This window comes from Polyodon spathula, chromosome 4 (genome assembly GCF_017654505.1).
Source record: "Polyodon spathula isolate WHYD16114869_AA chromosome 4, ASM1765450v1, whole genome shotgun sequence".
Lineage (NCBI taxonomy): Eukaryota > Metazoa > Chordata > Actinopteri > Acipenseriformes > Polyodontidae > Polyodon > Polyodon spathula.
The window spans coordinates 53,976,561-54,000,976 of NC_054537.1; the positions used below are offsets into that span (position 1 = coordinate 53,976,561).

Genomic DNA, 24,416 nt, shown 5'->3' on the forward strand with positions numbered 1-24,416 from the left:
TGCCACCAGTAATAGGAAGTTGAGAGCTGCTACAGGAGTTCAAACGTATTCTTGTTATTAAATACAACAGTTAGGTTCAATACCAGATTTGTGTCTTTTATTTAAATAAGAAATGCACACATCGGAGGGATGCATTAAAATGGATCTCAGAGGGTGTACCATCACTGTGGTTAGGTAAGAGGCACTCACATAGGCCTCAGGGTTCCACTTGACCTTTCCAGTAAATGTCACCTCCTATTAGGCCAGTCAAAACAGCTCAATGGTAGCTGGGTTTCTCTTTCCACAGCAGGTTGTCCTTACACCCAGTAGTGTAATGAAACAACAACAATAATAAATATCTCAAATACATTCCTTGACAACAGCTTCTACTGAAATCATAAACCCTCGGAATGTGTTTTAGCAATAGCTTCTCAGTCCTTTGAGTGAAATCCTCATTTAGCTGAACCCAGAAACAATATATCTCATATTACAATAACTGTTGCATTGCTTTGCCATAATACTTTTGCTTTCTCCTAATTCCCATTTTATTGTTTTTTTTGTTTTTGTTTTTTTTATGGGCTATAGCACACATTAATTGAAGAAAATGAGCAACATATACGAGTCAGCAGCGAACACGCTTGGAATTTTTAACAGCCCTTGCCTGACCAAAGTTGAACTGCGAGTGGCATGCAAAGGGATATCAGACCGGGATGCCCTTTCCAAACCAGACCCCTGTGTGATCCTTCAAATGCAGTCTCATGGCCAATGGCTAGAGGTAAGTGTACGTGCTTGAAAAAAAAAAAAAAAAAAAAAAAACACTTGGCTGCTAATGACTTATCTATTTGTATGTGTATTTTGTGCCATTCTTAAAAAAAATCAACTTGATGCTCTAATTGTATAATCAGTAGTTTTAAATTCTATTGAGTTCTTAAGTTTTGTCCTGATGGGGAACTGAGAAACCACAAGTAGCTTAAAATTATTTTTTTGTAAAACAGTGAATTAAACTACATCCTGATGGGGCAAATCTCTAACGCTAGGGCAAAACGTGTTTGCCCCCGAGTTTTGATGAAGAAACTTGTTGCAAACGGGAGCATTTGTCCTGTAATGCGATTTTGGTGCTGTGCTTTGCCCTGTCCTTTTCCATCCACGTTCGTGCCAGTGGTCTGCATAATTTCAGGGGAGTCTTCATTTGGATGTTAGCATTGGGCAATATTGATGACGGCGCAGACGAAGGTGACTGTATCTAGGCCGGTTTATTTGAAACACAGGCTCAGCCATTGCCAATATGAAAGGGGAACAGTAAGTGGTGAAGGAGAAGGAGCAAATGAGAGGCAACACACTTTTCCAAACAATGGCCAGGGTTTCCATACACCTTAGGAAGTCGATACTCTGTCTCCACAGTCATTATCTATGTGACATAGACACAGATACCATGCACATTCCACGCACATACCACTCACATACCACGCATATTCCACATCTGTAGTATGTGTGTGACTTTAAAGGCTCGGTAAATCACCTTACTCACGCTAAAAAGGCATACAATTAACCAAAAACTTCTCTGGAAGTCATACATTATGCTTACGAGACTTCAGCAGTGAAAAGCACATTTGTGAAGTAACCTCGTGTAACCTTCTACTATAACCGTACCAAGCAATCCTTTGTTGGCAAGCTTCTTTGACCAAGTAGGAAAAAAATAAACATACAGTATGAGGGGTTTAGAGACCTCTTTGTTCAGTGTTTTTATTTGTTGTATTTTTTTTTTTTTTTTACATGACACCATTTATTCAGTGTTTTTATTGCCTTTTCAGTCATAAAAAGTTCTTTATTGTTGAGTTGTTTTATAAGCAAGGTTTTAAAAAATACTAAAGCTACTACAAATAAAAAAAAATACCCTTTGCAATAAACACATACATAACAAAACCCTTCTTTACACTTACTGTTGTTATCTTCATGATTGGTCATTGGATAGCTGATTGCTTTAGCCTAGACTTTTCTGTCCCTTAGCAATAAGATGCAAATCATTGTACACTAGCCTTAAGTATCATGGTGTAGCAGGGCTGGGGCCGTGCACATAAGGAGAGGGCTTCTGTGATTGTTTATTGTAAATAAGTGTACTGATTGTAGAAATATGAAGAGGATTGGTTTTAATGGAGAACCTGACGGTGTGTGTGTAGCAGCCTGCATGCTGTGTTTAGTTGCTGGAATGAGCAGCATCCATGTTTTTACCAGCTGCAAGCTAATAATTAGCAGGTGGGCGTGGTGCAGCAGAGCACCAGGAATAAAAGAGTCCTGATTATAAGGGTGTTTGAGTCCAAAGCTTTTGGAGTCGATTCCAGAATTGGTTCTTAATTTGAGAATCGATGGGATAGATTCCAAGAATCGATTCCCAAAGCCATTCCTGTTGATTCAGATTGGAATACAATAAAAGATAAAGAAATTCACACATGCTGCTGTGTAAACAAGCATATTTATTGCATTACAAAACTGTTTACAATTTGGTCTGCTTTTTAATTTAAAGTAAAAATAAAACAAAATTAGACTAAATAAAGAAAAAAAAAACAACATAAATAAAACCAAACAACCAAAAAAGCTGTCACTTTGTCACCTCTGTGGTGTAAAAACATAATTGAAAAATAAATAAATAAAACAAAACAAAACAAAAGTAGCCTTATGGCAGGTTATAGTGAGGGAACATCGCCATTTTCACTTGCTTTGCTCCCAGACTGAAGCGTTACTATAGTCAATTATTAACTCCCTACACATGTATGACACAGAAGAAAAGAATTAGCGGCTCCTTGAGTAACTGATGCGATTTCAGATTCTTCCATGTGCACATGAAATATATATATTTCTGACCGTGAATGAAATCATTATGTCGTAATAAATGCAGAAAAATGCTCTTAACGAAATTTGATTGAGATTTAGAGATGACGTTTGATTTTGATTTAAAGGCAGACATTTCATACCCAAATAGTATGTTAGGTCAGGACACTGGTACTGCATATAATAATAATAATAATAATAATAATAATAATAATAATAATAATAATAATAATAATAAAGGTATCATTATTAATACTACGTAATAGCGGTAATAAGGGAAGCAATTGTAAACAAAATTAAACATACCTTCACCTGTTGATCCTGTCACATGTTTTCCTTGTGGTAAATTTTCACCATAGTTTCACCATCAAAAACATTGTTTGATTATTTACAAGAATTTTCTTGCACATTTGGCATTTCAACTTTTTCCTTTCTGCCATTTTTAAATAGAAAAAAAAAAAAAAAAAAAAACGTGATGAGCCAAAGAGTAGAAAAAATACCTGAGCAAAACTATGGCTAAAATAGTTGTGTCTAGAATACAATTTTCATTCTATATAAGGAAATGTTAACTTTAAAACATACATTACATTGTTTTAGACATGTATTAATGATGACAGTAAGCACATTTTAGTAATATTGTTTGTGAATGCAGGTCGGCTCTTTGCAAAACATGGCACTCCTGGGCCTGCCTTGACTCCCACCACTACCTGATTATACAAAGTGCTGCTCCTGCTGAAACATCGGCCCGCCTGTGCTGCTGAAACAACTGGGTTCAGGAAACGAAGTGACCTGTTCTAACGGAGATTGAGCATTGTAGCAGGGCAGGGGACCCCTGCCGTGAATATGTGTTTGTTTGTGTGTTTTTGTAATTGTTTAATTATTTAAGTAATTGCTTGCTAGCGGGCGCTCAGTTGGGACTTGCTGCCTGCTGTGTTTGGTTGAAGGGAAAGGCATTAAGTTCTGCTCATCCCTGACCAGTAGGTGGGCATGTCCCAACTGAGTGTCCGCTTCCTTAAAAACATCCGGCCGAGATTGGTCGAGGCTGCTGCAAGGCCATGAGACTCGGCGCTATGGAGGTCTGGAATCCCGCTGGAGAGAACTGGAGACTGTTGACTACTGCACGGTTTAACCAGGGTCAGGGTTCCAGCATTCACGCAAGAAGAAACTACAACTGCCGTCGGTCGTGGGTATACCAGGGCGGGGTAGGAATGGAGCGTAGTTTCAGGCAACAAAAACCTATAGTATCGAGAGAAGAGTATTCCAGCGGGACCTCCTGTTTAGGAGAGTAGCGCTAGCCGTTTTTACGGCACCTTTTATTTGTCGTTTTTATTTGTTTTATTTTTCCTTTGTACAGCTTGCTGTATGTGTCCTCTGTACGTTACCATCACATGACCGGTTTGTTTGTTTCGTTCTGTTATACTAAAGCTAAGGTTTACAATTTTAGAAAAGCAAACTATGAAGGTATGAAACAGAGACTAACAGAAGTAGATTGGAGTTAAATAGAGAAAACATCCACAGAAAAAGGATGGCTGTTCTTCAAAAATGTAGTACTAGAGGCGCAAAACAATTACATCCCTAAAGTAGACAAATCTAAATGTAAAACTAAATTGCCAAAATAGTTTAATAGATCAATTAAAAAAAAAATATTCAGCGAAAAAAGGCACTTTACAGAGCGTTAAAAAGGGACCAAAAAGAAAGTACACAGAAAGAGTACATGGAACTGCAAACGCAAGTCAAAAAGGAAGTTAGAAAGGTCAAGAGAGAAATAGAAATGAACATTGCTAAAGGGGCTAAAACCAATTCCAAAATATTTTTCCAATATTACAACAGCAAGAGAACATTCAAAGAGGAGGTTAAATGTCTAAGAGATACAAATGGCAAAATCGTAGATGAAGAAAATAAAATAGCAAATATATTAAATGATTACTTTTCACAAGTTTTTACAAAGGAGGATACGGACAACATGCCCCACATGTCATCCAGTTCCTATCCAGTTTTAAATAACTTTAGCATAACCGAGGCAGAAGTGTTAAATGGACTAGGAGCTCTTAAAATAAACAGATCCCCTGGGCCGGATGAGATCCTCCCAATAGTACTCAAAGAAATGAAAGAAGTTATTTACAAACCGCTAACCAAGATCATGCAGCAGTCTCTTGACACAGGGGTGGTACCGACAGACTGGAAAAATGCAAATGTAATACCGATCCACAAAAAGGGAAACAAAAGTGAACCAGGTAACTACAGACCAGTAAGCCTGACTTCTATTATATGTAAACTTATGGAAACTATAATAAGATCCAAAATGGAAAAGTACCTATATGGTAACAGGGTGCTGGGAGACAGTCAACATGGTTTTAGGAAAGGAAGATCGTGTCTAACTAACTTGCTTGATTTTTTTGAGGATGCAACTTCAGTAATGGATAATTGCAAAGCATATGACATGGTTTATTTAGATTTCCAGAAAGCTTTTGACAAAGTCCCGCACAAAAGATTAATTCTCAAACTGAATGCAGTAGGGATTCAAGCAAACACATGTACATGGATTAGGGAGTGGTTAACATGTAGAAAACAGAAAGTACTGATTAGAGGAGAAACCTCAGAATGGAGTGTGGTAACCAGTGGAGTACCACAGGGATCAGTATTAGGTCCTCTGCTATTCCTAATCTACATTAATGATTTAGATTCTGGTATAGTAAGCAAACTTGTTAAATTTGCAGACGACACAAAAATAGTAGTAGTGGGAAACATTGTTGCAGCAGCAAAGGTCATTCAAAATGATCTAGACAAGATTCAGAACTGGGCAGACACATGGCAAATGACATTTAATAGAGAAAAGTGTAAGGTACTGCACACAGGAAATAAAAATGTGCATTATAAATATCATATGGGAGATACTGAAATAGGAGAAGGTATTTATGAAAAAGACCTAGGAGCTTTTGTTGACTCAGAAATGTCTTCATCTAGACAATGTGGGGAAGCTATAAAAAAGGCCAACAAGATGCTCGGCTACATTGTGAAAAGTGTTGAATTTAAATCAAGGGAAGTAATGTTAAAACTGTACAATGCATTAGTAAGACCTCATCTTGAATATTGTGTTCAGTTCTGGTCACCTCGCTATAAAAAAGATATTTCTGCTCTAGAAAGAGTGCAAAGAAGAGTGACCAGAATTATTCTGGGTTTAAAAGGCATGTCATATGCAGACAGGCTAAAAGAATTGAATCTGTTCAGTCTTGAACAAAGAAGACTACGCGGCGACCTAATTCAAGCATTCAGAATTCTAAAAGGTATTAACAATGTCGGCCCAAGGGACTTTTTCGACCTGAAAAAAGAAACAAGGACCAGAGGTCACAAATGGAGATTAGACAAAGGGGCATTCAGAACAGAAAATAGGAGGCACTTTTTTACACAGAGAATCGTGAGGGTCTGGAATCAACTCCCCAGTAATGTTGTTGAAGCTGACACCCTGGGATCCTTCAAGAAGCTGCTTGATAAGATTCTGGGATCAATAAGCTACTAACAACCAAACAAGCAAGATGGGCCGAATGGCCTCCTCTCGTTTGTGAACTTTCTTGTGTTCTTAATAAATCCTGCGCCATCAACAAGCATCAATCCTGCGTGTCTCTCCACTCACTCATAGGTATACCCACGCACGTGACAGATACCCTGTCACAAGCATATATCCAAGGTTGGAGTTGGGTGAACTACCAGAGCAACAAGGAGTTAGTTTCGGGATAGTAGATCCCACCAAGTATAGCAGACAGGTGCGGAATCAGGACCTCCATTTTGTTAGCGGAGTAGCGAGCGCCGTTTTTCATGGCAATCTTATTTTGATAGTTTTTATACAATGTTTGTTTTGATTTTTGTACACTGGACCATATGTCCCACATGACCTACCATTGCTGGTAGTTTCTTTGTGTCTGTAAACAAACCTGTGCGCCTGCGCGGCATGTCAATCTCAACCTTCTGTCTCCATCTCATGTCAATCCAGCTGTGAACACACATGCATGTCATCCAGAGAGTTCACTCAGTCATTCATTTGCAAGTACTCTTTGCATCATGGGTAGTAAGAGCCCTGTTACACATGGGTAAAAACAAAGTGTCATGTTTGGACCAAAATATGTATTAAATTAGCTTTGCTGTATTATTGCTAGGCTTGGGCAAATTCATTGAGCAAAAGTAAATGTTGATGAAAATGTTTTTGTAAAAGTACGAAAACATGAAAGAGGAAAAAAAAAAACTTCTACGAATTTGTTCAAAAAGATAAATACAGGTCTTAACATCAGCTTGCTACATAATGAAGTCCCAATGGACAGCACTGAGCAATTTGTTGAACTCATATGAACTACCGATATACTGGTTCATCAATAGCAACATGAAAAACTATATGTATTATAACCACTTTTTACTGGCGAGAGCCTTGCACTGTCACTGCAGGATTCTGATTCAGGTATTTCTTGTTGTTATTATTATCATTATTATTAAGAGCTGTCAAGCGATTTTTAAAAAAGTGTCAAGATTAATTTTGTGATTAAAATGTTTAATCTCAGTTAATCTTGGTTTCAATCACATATTTAATTGATATAATTACTGCACCCATCTCCTTGAAATTAATTTTATTACTGATATTGCTATTGTCATTAATGTTATTATTCACATCATTCAAAAAACAGTGCATCACAAAAACCCTGTTTTCTTATTTCAGGATTGATTTTGTTGGCTCCTCTTTATGGTTTTATATTTATTTACACAGAAAAACTCCAGCTTTTGCTGTTAAATTGTTTGAAACAACTGCTCAATCACAACTGAGTCAGTTTATTACTACATTTCGAATGAAACTCTATTTTCTTATCAGTTTCCTTTTTATAATTTGAAAATATCTAAATAAAACAAAGCATTCACTGAGTAACAGTTATGTTCTTTAACTGTAAACAATGTCTTGTAAAATAAATTTGGTAATTGAAATAAAATTAAAAGGTCGGTAGCTGTCCACTTTGTTTATACAGGGTGCCCAGGGCCGTAAACAGTTTAAATTCTACCAAGGTCAAAATCAGCAACATTGAAATCAATGTAGCCTCGGTGGCATGGCACAACAGGCATCTGAAAAAATACAGTTACCTAAAGCCATTACTATGAAACATAGCCCTTATTCAAATACCTACTTTTCACGAAGAACCGGTCCTCAACTGTATTAAGAAAAAGCAGGTCATTCTTGCTGAGAATACTGTATTTACAGTCAGATCTGAACAGCTTTTTCGGACGATTTCTTAATTTGAATGTTGAACGTGTACGTTCTCATTGGATGCTGCCGTGCTCAGCTGATCCAATCACCTAATGAAATCATAGATTTTTTGTGACGCAGTTATGACGTCTTAATATTTACTATTCAACCTAAAATGTGTGTTATACGGCAAACCGGCAGAGGAAATGAAGGGTTTTTATCAGTGTACTTTCCAGGAATTTTTAAGATGAACTTCATTATTTCTGAAGTAAAAAAATAAGAGGACAGGACCTCTGTGTCCAGCTAGTTACGACGGCTATGAGGGTGTCCCACTAGAAGTAGCCCCTGTAAGTAGTACAGTGCTCCCTCGTTATAACACGGGTCTCAGGGGACACACAATATGAGTGTTATAACTGAAGAGCATTATAAACGGGGGGAGGAGGTGGAGGGTGCCGCAGGACACATAACAACACACACCTGACTAAAATACAAAATAATTCCCTCTCTATAATGCATATATAGTGAAGCAAAAACTTTCCTTGAACCATGCATGAAGCACCATGTAATCAACGCTATATTTATTACACATACACCACCATGCAACCCCTGCACATGTACACTACCACCATACAACCCCTGCACACACACCACCACCATGCAACCCCTGCACATGTACACTACCACCATGCAACCCCTGCACATGTACACTACCACCATGCAACCCCTGCACATGTACACTACCACCATGCAACCCTTGCACACACACCACCACCATGCAGCCCTTGCACACACACCACCACCATACAACTCCTGCAAGCACACCACGATGCAACCCTTGCACGCACACAACACCATACAACCCCTGCACACACACATGCCCTCTACACTATCCTGATTCTTTCACCTCGCCCCAGGATCACTACAATATAATCACGCCTAGAGGTTTATCAGACCTCAAAATGAATAGAATGGTGCAGTTCAATATATTTTATTCACCTATCACTTGCAAAAAAAAAAAAAATGCTATGTATGCTATAGATAATGTTTAAGACTATGCAAATATAATTGCTACATTCCAACTCAGGCACTTGCAATCTAGCCTGCCTAAATTTCCTCATGTAGTTTAAGCAATTCCTCACTTCTCCCACTTTAACTGTTGTGTCAGTGTGCTGGCAAAGTAATTAACTGCTGCGTGTAAAGAGCTTTGGTATCCTATGGGATGAAAGGTGCTTTAAAAAGCCAAAGTATTATCTTTCATTTAAATAAAGAGCTTTTTAAAACTAGGGTTACGGTGATTTTGGAAGTTAAAAGTGTTTGAAGACCGTAGGTCAATCACCCTCAAAAGGGTGGTAAGGGGGTTCTAAACCACCGAGGGTCTTATAGTGTGGTGTGCTGGCAGCATAATCAGCTCTCTGTTTTGCTCCTGGAGTTTCAGAACCTTCTGTTTGTGTGAAAAAATGGATATTCCATTACGTATCCCACTTTGGGATGCTGGTAGAGGGCACAGCAAGTTTCTTGTTGATTTTGTATTTATTTTATTTTTATTTACAACGTTCTTATCTCAAACTCAGCTGTAGGTAAACACAAAATGCAAGGCAGGTTGTTTATAATTGGGCTTGCTACTCTCTACCTGCCTTTAAAGCTGTAATTAACATTGTAAACCAACTCAATTTCTTATTTACATCACAGATATCTGACTGATGAAACAAGCTGAAACATGTTTGTAGCTATACATTCCTTGAACAAAACTGATCCTCACTCACTGTAAGGAAGAGGTAATCACTACACTACACACTGCTTGTTTCATGAAATACATATATTCTGCCTGGAGAAGCACGTAACAAATGCAGAATTAGCAAGAAACAATAGGGAGATTCATTAAGTGTTTGAATTAAAAAGAGCACAATATAAATCTGGTGATATGGAGAAATGAAACTGCTAGCAGTGGTCTCCAATCATGGTCATGGAGGGCCAGTGTCCCCCCTGTTTTTTTTTCCAACTGTACCCTAAATTACTTAAGTAAAAAACGCGTGGGCTAGGAGGCTGAAAGTTGCTACAGAGCACCAATAGTACATGCATATAGTGAATCCAGAAGCACACGTGTCTGGTTCTTTTGGTTCGCAAGGAGCAGCTTGTCTTAGACGAACGGAAATGCACTCTTGTGATATACTTTTAAATGTTTTTTAGCAACAGAAATTAAGAACTCTATTTAAGTTGATATGGTATCATACAGGTAGTCTCTAACTGGTCTCGGTGCTTTTGGAATGATTCCTGTAAAGACTGATTTATAAAAATAAAAAATACAAAAATTGTAAACAGCATTTTGCATTATATGCACAAACAAGCATGTACAACAAGGTGTCAAACAAGCAGTGAATGTGCTAGGAGGCTGAAATGCTACAGAGTACCTGCAGGACATGCAGATAATGAATCCAGAAGCACAAGTTCCTGGGTCGTTAAGTTCCGATGCTGTACCTGCCCTTAGATGATTTAAACCACCATATCACCTGCAATTTCAAAAATAAGTCTTTTAAGTGTTTTTCAGCAACAGAACCACCTATGAAATCCATTAAAAATGATCTGGTATAAGACTGGCAGTCTGTAATTGATCCCAGTGTTTCTGGAATGATTCCTGCAAAGACCAAAAAAGAAACTAACACGGCTTTAAGTGTACTGTGCACAATCAACCATCTGTGCCAGCCTCTCAAGCAGGCTGTGAAAGTGCTAGGATTACCTGTGGGACATGCAGATAATGAATCCAGAAGCTCCAGTGTCTAGCTTATTTGGTTCCCATGCAGCACCTGTCCTTAGATGGCCGAAACCACTGTATCGCTGTATAACTGTATAACCTATAAATATCACTTTTTATTGTTTATTTGAGGAACACAACTACGTACAAACTTCATTTAAATTCCTGTTCTATCAGAATATCGGTGTATAACTCTGCTGGGTATTACAGTGTATGATGGGTATGAAAAGGCTGTCACTTTCACAAAAAGGCCATCAAAAGGCTGTCACTTCTACAGAAAGCCGTCAAAGTTACAAAAAAATAGGTGTGCTCCTAACCCTAACCACTGGACCACCAAGCCTCCTAATCTGGAAGTACAATCTTTCTGCATTCTTTAGAAGTACAGTATAAACAACAGTAAATATAATTAGGAATCATAATACTTATACTTTGGTTTTTGTTTTATTTATTAGGCGCAGCTGCATTTTAGTAACAGCAATAGCGGTGGGTTGAATTTGTTTTCGGTGTTTGATGAAATGGAAACATTATGTACTTGCAAAACAAAGGAAGAAAACACAGAGTCTACAGAGTGCAAAGCGCATGAAAGTTATACTGAATCCATTTGGATATTTTTTTTATGTTGGCTTTAATAAAATGTTTATCGTTAGTAGTTACAGTTTTATCTTGAGGTAAACATTTGAAATGGCACACAGTTATGCAGAGATGGAAATTAAATGTTAAATTTAAAAAAAAAATTACAGTGCACACTATTTTGTATTGTTTATACTAACTTTGAGGAACAGAAAGCGAATATGACTGTTTCCAGAGAGATTACCAAATACTTGTCTTTTTAATTCTGTGCATCCAAATACTTGTAATTAAAACTTCTAAGAATTAAGCCTACTGTTTGTTATTCTGTCCTAAACCAGCAGTTTGTCACCTGAACTGTTGTGACAAAAATGCATTTATTAAATAAACCCCTGGCCTACAGTATAAACTATCAGGAATAGATAAGGAAAATGTTGACTAATACAATACAGTACGATTTATTTGAAGTTGTCGAAAGGCACTAGTCTCTTAAACCCAGAAGGTCTGATAAACCCCTACGCATGACTATATATTGGTGGACATTACATAAGGAAATGAGATGTCCTTTTTTGGAATACCATGTTCCTTCGTGTGCATGCAGTGGTTGCGTGGTGGTTTGTGTGTGCAGTGCTTGCGTGGTGGTGTGTCCGTGCAGGGGTTGCATGAAGGTATATGCGTGCAGGGGTTGCATGGTGGTGTGTGCGTGCAGGGGTTGCATGGTGGTTGTATGCATGCAGGGGTTGCAACATGGTGTGTGCGTGCAGGGGTTGCATGTGGATGTGTGTGGAGGGGAATTGGAGTACAGGTTTGATGGAAAAGGGGGGGGGAGCTAGGGCATATAAGGGGTTGCAGGAAAAAGACTGGGAAGGGTAGGGTAAAAGAAAAACTACTACAATCATTTATTTTCACTTTCGACTCCCAGTCCCCTTTTCTCACTTCATGATTTTATTTTGTGATTATTTCATTATTGTAAAATTAAACAGCCTTCATCTACTCAAGTTTGTAGATGTCCTTTTTTTGGAATACCATGTTCCGTCTCAAAAATGTGTTATATATTAGCCTTTAATAAAGGAAAACGACTGCTTTAATTAATTTTATGTATCTATTTCAGTGCAGTGTAGTCTATATATATATATGCTTGTAACAGGGAGAGTTCTGTGCTGACTCTGCTGGCATGTTCACGGGCTGCAGGAAGAGGGCAGCAGTCATCCAACAACCACCTGTGAGTCATGGCAGTGACACGGGGAGGTGGGAAAGTGGGTGTTTGGACTTTCCCCCTCTCTGAATGGCTGAGAGGCACGTCTTGGGAGATTGTTAGCCCTATAAATTAACGCTCTGTTGTTTCCTCAGATCTGCCCTTTTAAACGCATAGAGTGCGCAGAACGGAACAGAACGGAGGTTCAGAGCAAGACAGTGAGGGAGGGGAACCCTTGGGCAGATCCCTGAATAAGGATAGCTGAGCAGGCTAGGTAGCCGGCAGCGTAGGACGGTGATCCGGGTCGCACGGGCAGCGGCGACTGGGATATTGCTGCAGAGTGCAGCACCTTTTCTTTGTAGTTTTGTTACTGTTTTATTTTTCCTGTTTCTTTGTGCCTTCGATTTTTGTAGTATTGTTTTGAAGCTCCTGCGAGTGCGCCTGAACTGTTTACCCTTGCTTGGTATTCCCGTGGTTCTGTTTACCATAGTTGGTAAGCAGACCACGGACCAACAGCGCCCTCTGCAGGCTACAGAAACCCAACGCGCCCCTGAAATAAAACTGGGCACCTGTGTGGTGTCAATTACACCTGTCTGTCTCCTGGTCAGTGAGTTACCCACAGCCGTTCCACAATGCTATTAAAATATATCGCACAATTATAGATATATGCTATTTGAAAGAAAAAGTACACCACCACGGAAAGGCAATTCTTACATCTGTGCATAACATGATAATTCATATAAAGTAATAACTCATAGTTTGTTATGCTAGTACAGCAAAATACCACATTATATTTTAATTGAAAGTTTGTGGAAAGCAGATCTTTTGCTCTCTTTCTCTGGTTGCAATGTAAAATATGTCTGCAAGCTTTCCCACTTGTGTGACGACCAAGTCCTGTGATAGACAAGGACCAGTCAAAACACGAAACTGTTATGCGGTTCCATCCCAAAAACCGGGCCTATGTCGTACCTCATGAGATAAGTAGCACCAATGCAACATGATTTAAAAAAAAAAAAAGGAATGGAGTTTGTTTTCACTGGAGCCGGATCATGAGGTTTGGCTTCCAACAGTAATGCTGTATGCACGGTTGCGTTATCCTTTTCACGTTAATAAAGTACAATCATGTGACAATAAATCGACAGTTTGCTACAATGTCCTCAGAATATAATTCCACACTAGAAAATCTACAAAAATGTATAAACACTGGACTCAATATAACCTGCAATAGAAAAGAGAAATAACAAGTTAATTAACATATGTATGACATCACGTATGGGAGCTAAAAGAGATTGAGCTGGAATAGGAGCTGGAGGTAAATCACCTCTCCCTTAAGTTACCTCCTCATCTAAATGCTAGTAAAGGTGATACAGCATGCGTAATAAACCCAGCTCAATGGCTGATACTGCTGCCCAGAAGACCCAGAAGTTTTTGGCACAAAACAAGGGACTCCTTTGATCCATGCTGAAACAGGGAGAGGTGGTGTTGTATAGCTGCTACCCTGTCGTCCGACAAGTATGAGCGCATCGTGGTGGAGTCCAGCTGGAGCCCCACATACATAAAGCACTGCGCTGGCGTCAGCCGACTCATGGCATTGTTGATGGTGAGTCCCAGCCTCACTAGATGCTCCGTCACTAGCGCCGTGTGGGCCACCGCTCTCTCCCACGACTGGAAACAGATTAACCAGTCATCGAGGTAATTCATCACTTGGACTCCTTGCAGATGCAAGGGGGCGAGGATTGCGTCTACGCACTTTGAAGTATCTCGAATAGAAACCCTCTCCGAGAGAGGTAGGATCTATGAGACAAATGGCGAGCTTGTCCAACAAGGCTGCCACTTCGGTCTGGAGCACCGAGGCCTGAAGCGGGTCTGTTACGAACGTAGTCGTGACGCCACGAGAAGGAGGGATTCCCAAACGAAACTGAAGCACGTAACCGTATTGTATGGTTGTGAGCACCCACATGTCGGAGGTGCAAGTGCGCCAGTAGTGCAGCTGTTGTACCATGAATCGGGTCTGAGGTCTCCAGCTTTCAGGGGACATGTTGGATGGCTGAGGCTGGGGTTAGGCTAGCGTAAACGGGTGTCTAGGGTGGAAACCCTGGAACCACCATTGCGGTTGTTGTTCCATGGGCTGGCTACGTCCACGTCCACCACGCTGAGGGATGGTCCTGCCTCTTGTCTGAGATGAGGCCTGTAGGCAGTGCCTAAGGTCACCTGGCGGGGCTGTGGGCAGCTGCGCCGTTTGCCGGTGGCTCGACCTGACCCACGCCAGAGCAGGGGAGGGAGTAACGCAGCTACCTGCCTCGACACCTCACGTTCCTGAAGGCTTTGCTGAACAATCTCCTCCACTGCTGAACCGAAGGTGTGGCCTAGAGATATGGGCGCGTCCAAAAGCGCGGCCTTATCAGCATCAGGCACCCGTGCCTGCGAGAGCCACAGCTGTCTGTGTGCGACCACTAGGCCCAACAAGCTCTGGCACAGAGTCTGACCCTGCAGGCCGGAGATCTGGAGCAACGTGTGCGACAGAAGTCGACAATTCTATGGCCACTGGCTCTGGTAACGGGGCATCACGCAAAACTCCGTCCAGGTATGCAGTGTGTATTTTGGACGTGTTCGCTAAGCAGTACTTTGGGCTCTTGCCACATAGACTCTACGGGCGTGTGTCTCCGTTATCCTGCACTGCAGGTTAGGGCACACGTGGTCCTTGGGCATACCTCCCACCAGTGGAGCCTTAACCAAGGCCGCAATGGTGGACTCCACAGGGGGAAACCCGGCCAGGCTCTGCCCCTTCCACCGAGACCAGAGGAGAACCATGTCTCAACTGCGCCGGCGCTGTAGCAGGGTGGTTCCAAGAAGAATGCACCTCCTCCATAAAATCAGGGAACACTGGGAAAGGTTGAGCTTGGGGAGCCACGTTATGTGGTCGAAAGACGGAACAGCGTGGCTCTGTTTGTGCTGTCCAGGGGACCTGCAGGTATGCCGTCGCGTGCCCCATAAGCACGGACATGCACCCTGCCAGTGACGGCGCGCTAGTAACCGAGGCAGCCTCAGAACTAGGGGCCATATTAGCCTGGAATTCAGGCTCCGCCTCGACCTCCATATCCAGAGGGAACGCGGACTCACCCCACGAGGTGGCGATGGAAAGCACGTCCTCGTCTGAGCAGAGAGCCCTGTTGATCCTCCCGGACCTCAATCCAATTGAGAATATGTGGAAAGAGTTGAAAATTGCTGTTCACCAAAGGTCCCCATCCAACTTGATGGAGCTTGAGCAATTTTGCAAAGAAGAATGGACAAAAATTGCAGTGTCCAGATGTGCAAAGCTGGTAGAGACTTATCCAAATAGACTCATGGCTGTAATTGCTGCCAAAGGTGCCTCTACAAAATATTGACTCAAGGGGGTGAATACTTATGCAATCAATTATTTTCTGTTTTATATTTGTAATTAATTTAGAACAATTTGTAAATTTTATTTTTCACTTTGACGTTATGGACTTTTTTTGTGTTGATCAGTGGTAAAAACTCCTAATTAAATCCATTTTGATTCCATGTTGTAACACAATAAAATGTGGAAAAGTCCAAGGTGGGTGAATACTTTTGAGAGCCACTGTGTGTGTGTGTGTATGTGTGTGTGTGTGTATAATCCAGGGCTCATAATGGAATGTGAAACAAGCTATATGATTAGTTGAGCAAGGTTCCAGCTGTCCGTATATTTGATATATATGGACAGTTCGAGCCTTGTCACATATTCTAAATCACTGCGCTGCCTCACACAATTTAAACTAAGTATCGGTACCCATCTTGCTTACACTCACTTATAGATGTACACCTGTAACTATGAAACTGAGTGACCAATTACCTGCAAAAAATCCCAAAGCAGCAAGTAGACATGCTGATTTGGATGAAGAACAATTAAATGAACTGGAAGATAGCAACAATAATTATATAATATATATATATTATAATATCTATTATATTATATATTATATATATCTATATATATATATATATATATATATCTATATATATATATATGGAAAAGAAAATGGTGTTATGTTGTGATCTACACTATAATGCTACAATTATAAACACATGGTTGTTATTTTGTTATTGAAGTTCTTTTGAAATAATATATTTCTGCTTTTCATAATAACAATTAAAAACGTGTGTACTTTATTATTTTTCTTTACATTTAGAAAAAAAAAAAAACTGTAACAAAATACTTCACCTCTCTTGTGCATATTGTACATTATGAATATGTATGACTAAGGTCATCTCAAATGCTTCTCCTTTAATTGGAACAGCCGCTTATTAATGCTGGCTGTATATATATTCGGCATTTTGTGATATTCTGTAATGTAACACCTTGTACTGTGATATTTTGTAACCGTTGTGAGTCATCCTGAATAAGGGAGTCTGCTAAGAAATAAATAATAATAATAATAATAATAATAATAATAATAATAATAATAATAATAATAATAATTACCATGGCAACTGGAAAAAACATTTATTAATATTAGTTACGTTCAACTAATATTGCTTTCATATTAGACTACTGCTATGTCATCACCTTCAGTGTGCAGTGCCTGTGCCACTTAATGTCAACAGCCACCATATTTATCAATAATTACAACAAGCACTGTAAAGCGGACAATAACAGGTTACATTTAAAACACAGATATGCACAATTAGAAAAAAAAGCAGGTTCACACCAATAACAGAAGAATTTAAACAAACATTTTTATAAGAGCAAGAAACTGAAAATACAAGAAGAAAAACAAACCTCACAAAGTCGTATTTGCGTTCAATGGGAGAAAAAAGAGAATTTTACCAGATACTTGAAAAAGACCTGGGGCCATATTCTTGAAAGTCATCTTAAGAAAAATGTGCAAGAAAATAGTTAAGATCTTCCTAAGATTGTTCTTAAATTCAATTCTTCAATTTTTCAAACGATCTTCCTAAATTTCTTAAGAACTTCTTAAGAAAGCGCCCACTGGGAACTCCTGTCCACGAATACCTGGACTCGAACCGGCGACGTCCATGTGGAGTGCCTTTACCGGATGCTCCACTCGGGAGCCCTGAGCAATTTATTTTGATCTTCTTATACATTCGGGCCAATCTAAACAGAAATAACACAACAGTAAAATGACTATATCCTTGACTACATTGTCAGAGATAGGCTTTTTAACTAAATAGGGATGCTGTGATTTGTGTTCTTGTTACTCAACTTCATAGAAATTCAGCTGTAAAAAAAACTCCCATCAGCAGCACGGAGCTCTATTTTTTAACTGACTGAAAATCGTGCTTCTACCTGGGGAATCTGCTTGCTAAACTGTCCTTCGGACTATGGCTTCCGAAAACGGAGATAGCCTCAGTGACTGGATTGTAGCGCAGCAAATAGATTCTGGTTGTCTTAAGGGTAAAAACAGTCCCTAAAGACTGAAAACTAATATGTATAATGATAATTGCTGTTTGGCTGTAGTTAAGCAAAGAGTTTAATAAGTTCATCCCTCCTCTTGCAGCGGCCATCGGCTGCCGTGGGTGTTTATCAGTAACATGCAGTGCTTACCCTACAAAAATAGATAACAGTGATATATATGTTTTTTTTGTGTCTTCCTGTAAAAACAAAACAAACGTAATACGTAGGTTGTGATTAGCTCACTGGAGTGACCTGTCAAATACTGACTAAAAGGTGAGGTAATTTCACATCATTTTTAAATCCCTGAAGTGATGCTGACTCTCATTCTCACGTTTGCCTTCTCTGCCTCTTGTAAGATCAACCAAAGGGTCTCCATTCTACAAAAAGTTGCAATATTTTAAATAAAACATTCATACACATCTCATCAAAATGTAATATACATTGCATACATATTTTCATTAATTGATATTAAGGATATCATAAATAACACTGTGTAACAAAAAAAAAAAAAAGAATGTTTTGTTCCTGGGTAGTAAGTGTTATTTCCTAATTGCTTATGCCTCAAAAGTATAGAGAATGGCTATTATTCCCCACAAACTTTGCTTTTGTGACTAGGACAGTGATATTTCAAAATATCACTATTTCCAATGGGAAAATGGCAAATGTGTGTCTTTTCGTTCACATAAAGTCAGAAAAAAACAACATATGAATCCAAATTAACATGTATTTATACTAAAGTAATACAAAGATGACTACAACTGAATTAGAACTGAGTAGTTTTTCGAGATTTACAATTATACTGTATTTACAAAAGCAAAGTTTGTGGGGGAATACTAGCCAATTTTAATACTTTTGAGGCATAAGCAATTAGGAAATAACACTTACTACCCAGGAACAAAAATTGTGTTACATAGTGTAATCCTTAAAACAATTAAATTGTTAGTTATAGCATGACTTAGGTCTATATTAACTGGTTACAAAATCTTAAAATACCAACATGCTCATAATGAAAAACAACTGTATTTGGGAATTCATAAGATTCACAATAATATAAAAAATATATATGTAAAAATACTTAAAATATTAAAATATATATTTACATTTATTTATATTAAAATGTTAAAACCTTGGCAGGTACAGTGGCTTGCGAAAGTATTGACCCCCCTTGGCATTTTTCCTATTTTGTTGCCTTACAACCTGGAATTAAAATTGATTTTTATTTGGATTTCATGTAATGGACATACACACAATAGTCCAAATTGGTGAAGTGAAATGAAAAAAATAACTTGTTTCAAAAGATTATAAAAAATAAATAACGGAAAAGTGGTGCGTGCATATATATTCACCCCTATTAAGCCTCTAAATAAGATCTGGTGCAACCAATTACCTTCAGAAGTCACATAATTAGTTAAATAAAGTCCACCTGTGTGCAATCTAAGTGTCACATGATCTCAGTATATATACACCTGTCATGAATGGACCCAGAGTCTGCAACACCACTAAGCAAGCGGCACCTTGAAGACCAAGGAGCTCTCCAAACAGGTCAGGGACAAAGTTGTGGAGAAGTACAGATCAGGGTTGAGTTATAAAAAAATATCCGAAACTTTGAACATCCCACGGAGCATCATTAAAGCCATTATTAAAAAATGGAAAGAATATGGCACCACAACAAACCTGGCAAGAGAGGGCCGCCCACCAAAACTCACGGACCAGGCAAGGAGGGCATTAATCAGAGAGGCAACAAAGAGACCAAAGATAACCCTGAAGGAGCTGCAAAGCTCCACAGCGGAGATTGGAGTATCTGTCCATAGGATCACTTTAAGCCATACACTCCACAGAGCTGGGCTTTACGGAAGAGTGGCCAGAAAAAAGCCATTGCTTAAAGAAAAAAATAAGCAAACACATTTGGTGTTCGCCAAAAGGCATGTGGGAGACTCCCCAAACATATGGAAGAAGGTACTCTGGTCAGATGAGACTAAAATTGAGCTTTTTGGCCATCAAGGAAAACGCTATGTCTGGCGCAAACCCAACACCTCTCATCACCCCAAGAACACCATCCCCACAGTGAAGCATGGTGGTGCCAGCATCATGCTGTGGGGATGTTTTTCATCGGCAGGGACTGGGAAACTGGTCAGAATTGAAGAAATGATGGATGGCGCTAAATACAGGGAAATTCTTGAGGGAAACCTGTTTCAGCCTTCCAGAGATTTGAGACTGGGACGGAGGTTCACCTTCCAGCAGGACAATGACCCTAAGCATACTGCTAAAGCAACACTCGAGTGGTTTAAGGGGAAACATTTAAATGTCTTGGAATGGCCTAGTCAAAGCCCAGACCTCAAACCAATTGAGAATCTGTGTTATGACTTAAAGATTGCTGTACATCAGCGGAACCCATCCAACTTGAAGGAGCTGGAGCAGTTTTGCCTTGAAGAATGGGCAAAAATCCCAGTGGCTAGATGTGCCAAGCTTCTAGATACATACCCCAAGAGACTTGCAGCTGTAATTGCTGCAAAAGGTGGCTCTGCAAATTATTGACTTTGGGGGGGTGAATACTTATGCACGCTCAAGTTTTCTGTTTTTTTGTCTTATTTCTTGTTTGTTTCACAAGAAAAAAATATTTTGCATCTTCAAATTGGTAGGCATGTTGTGTAAATCAAATGATACAAACCCCTAAAAAATCTATTTTAATTCCTGGTTGTAAGGCAACAAAATAGGAAAAATACCAAGGGGGGTCAATACTTTCGCAAGCCACTGTATATTCTTCTAAATACCTGCCAAGAGTTACTTATTTTAAGACAAGGGTCAATTATCTTAATTCTAAAACTGCCAGATTTTTTTTTTTTAGAACCACCACACAGATCACTTTGACCCATATGTTTTTAAACTGCTTTGTTATGAAAATGAAAGACATACTATCAGGTACAACTGAAAAGTTGTATTCATGAACATCATATCTAACACTTGCATCGCAGAAGCACCTTATTTAAATGGAAAATTAGACTTAAAATGCTTTATTTTTAAAATGAGCGCATATACAGCAAGACTACAAACAGTGAAAAAATCTAATAAAATACACATTTCAAAAGAAACGGGTATGTACATATACCTGTGTACAGGTGTAAATGGGTGTATGTACACACAAAACTGAAATCACTGTTTCTAATACCACATAAAAATAAAATATAACACTACTTCAGGTATGAGGGCTGCACTGTACTCTATGGAGGAGTGTACGCGTCTGCCAGCTGACTGTGCCTGAGGGGCTGTGCTGTAAATACAGACGCAGTTCCATTGAACACGTAAACTGGTACCTACAAACCTGTAAAACTGAAATGTTTTTTTTTCTAAAAAAAAAAAAAATATATATATATATATATATATATATATATACAACGTTTCATATTAGGCACATAAGTTGTTATCCTACCTGCCATTTCAGTTTTCTGTATGCATCTTAGTGCAGCTTGCCGTATTCCAATCAAAATAACTACTTTCAATATAAAATATTTCCTTCTGAATAATGGAATACCTTATGTTATATTAAAAAAAAAGACATGTATAGTAATGCATGGGTCACATTCATCCACATGGCGGTTCTAGGTAGAACTGTTTATAACTTTATCATTTTTGTGATTCTGGTTATCAAACGGCGTCAGGATAGTTAATTCATATATTTAGGAAAAGTCAAAAACGGACACACATACGACTTAAACAGAAGAGTAATTAATATTTTAAGTGCAAAATGGGTCACAATTGCCCGCATGGCGGTTCCAGTGTTAAAGTTAAGAAAACTTTAAAGAAAGAAAATGAGCATTTCACCAATAAAAAGTAGAATTGTGAGGAAGGTTAACAACAGTCTGAGATTGACGGCCAAAGATATTCAAAGTGAATTGGCTGCACGTGGGACTGCGGTTTCCATTTCAACCATAATTCGAATGGTCAAAAATCACAAAATAATCATACCAAAAGCTCATTGACAAATATCCTAATCATTTAAAAGAGGTTATTTTGGCTAAAGGTGCCTCAACTAGCTATTAATATATTTTTCCTTATCATCTATTTCTTGTAACTTTTTTTTCCTCATCCACAAAAGCAAAAATTTTGCTTCAAAATTTTTTTCCTAGAATTGTTTGTTTTCCAAGAAATTTTTAGAAATTATAAATTTCCTTGGGGTATGTAAACTTTTGACTACAACTATATATATATATATATATATATATATATATATATATATATATATATATATATATATATCACCTGCACCTGGCAATTATTAAAAATTAGAGCCAGGTGCAGGATATAAAAGGGAAACAGCCAGTCTACGCTGGGCTGCTGATGTTGAGTGAAGAGCCTGACTGGAAGTTGTAAAGGTCAGTTTAAAACCTATATTTGGTTTTAAAGAAAAAAACAAAAAAAACAAAAATTCAATTAGTTTTGTTTTGGTGTTATAAGTCAGGTAAACAGCTTAGCTTGTTAGACAGGCATATAAGACAGGGAACCTGCATATGTGTAGTGAGTGCTCAATGAGAGCTAGGGTTTTGTTTTGTTTGTTATTTTGAATAAAAGTATGCATAAGGTGATCAGGTGATACAGTGTGCTGTACTTCTGCTTGTTTATTTTCTAACATTGTGCATTGCATACCATATCCTTACCTAATAATATTAATATAATATACGCGCTGGGTCTGCTGACATATTGTAAATAAACACATATTAAAAAAAAATCATAAAAAATTTAATATATAACATTTAAAGTGCGGATTACATAAACATACAAAAAGCAAGGGGCAATATGACACGTTTACTCACCCTTTTTTATTCTCTTTCAAAATGCTAATTTTCCATCTGGTAACAGTTTCTTTAATTTGGGGGTCGAAGTGAATACTGTGGAAAAACTGTGGTCCAGATTCATACTGTCTTCCTCTTAGTGATCAAAGAAACTGCAGCTGACACCAGTAAATCTAACGGTGACACATAAGCAGATGAAGTGTTGAAATCAGACCTGCTCAGCCCGCCATGTTTTGTCGAGAGGCTTGCGCATTTATGATGAGATTGTATTGATTTTGCTACCATTGATTCCTTCGTTGGTCTAATTGTGGGATACGCATCAACCTTCAGTCGAGGCTGGATACCACATGACCAAGCAATCGTTTTTGTTTCATAGCACTCCTACTCAAAATGGGTCGAACACAAGTGCGACCATTTTGTCGGTTTCCTCCAGAAGGCTCTCGTTTTTTTGGACAAATGCTGTCCAAACCCTGGCAACCTTTGGCCACTTGTGCAGTATAAATCTACCTTCGTTTGTGTTGCTACAACCACCTGCAACACATTGGCAGGGTATAATGATCAATTTAATTAGCTGACTCTTACAAGCTCTACACTGCAAAACCAATGGTAACAGTCAGTAATACGAAAATATGATGTCATCGAACCGATTGGTAACGGATATACCCCAGTATTAAGAATTTACTTTTAACCTCAAAATGAACCATTTCTTAATCCTAAATTTGAAAACTTCTTATCAGTTCTGTTTTTAGATGTATAAAAGAATAATTTGGCAAAGTTAGGTAGAGATGTTTGGGTTCCCCTTTAAGGAACTGTATTGTGGCCTTCCATGGCTTCCTGTTTCACTAGGGTATAAAAATGAGGTAACACACATGTAAAATCCACTTGTCATCCATCACCAAAAGGCAAAGAACCCACAAATGAAAAGAGACAAATGGTTGTTGACCTTCAAAAATCAGGCAATGGGTACAAAAAATAGCTAAAAACCTAAATATACCACTTACCACTATTAGGGTAATAATTAAGAAGTTCAAAACCAGTGGAACAGTGGTAAATCTGCCTGGGAGAGGACGCAAGTGCATCTTGCCCCCATGCACAGTGCAAAGTGCCTTGTTGCAATGAGCCTCCTGATAGCGCATCAATCATCCTTGACAGCTCACGGAGCTCACTCTGGTTACAATACAAGTCACTTGTTTTTCTAAGAAATTCATTGTTAACCCAGTACACATTGAAAATGGTTTGCAGAAGATGCAGGACAGCAAAGCAGTGTTTGGAATTACTACAAAGTTTACCAAACACTGATTCTGATGCAGTGAGATGGACAATGATGAATATAGCTCTGAAGCAGAGTGGGTTTGCAAAGATGAATCTTCCAGCAGCAGTGACAGTGAGGAGGATGCCAGCGAAGTGCCAGAACCGAGTTCGTGAAAAGAATGCAGGAGATCCCATGGTAGAAAAAGCAATCCTGTGGCAGCCTCTGCAAGGATGCCAGCCACTTCACCTGCATCAGCCCCTGCACCTGATCCAGCTGCTACTTCACCCGAGGCAGCTGCTTCTCCAGCGGTAGCTCCAGCACCACCTGGCACTCAAGAGGCTGGTAATGATGGCACTGTTTGGAACACTATAAATCCTAGAAGGGTGAAGGGGTGAACATAACATTTTGAGGAATGTTTCAGGGCCCA

At 38.9% G+C, this 24,416-nt stretch overlaps 1 protein-coding gene across 1 annotated transcript in view; it reads left to right on the forward strand.

The window, feature by feature from the left end:
- Nucleotides 1-580: 580 nt before the first annotated feature.
- LOC121314638 (copine-4) overlaps nt 581-24,416 on the forward strand; it is a 208,193-nt gene continuing 184,357 nt past the window's right edge. Inside the window, exon 1 of the mRNA XM_041248089.1 lies at nt 581-754. Coding sequence (XP_041104023.1) covers nt 584-754 — 171 coding nt within the window. The 5' untranslated portion in view covers nt 581-583. The remainder of the gene's footprint in view (nt 755-24,416) is intronic.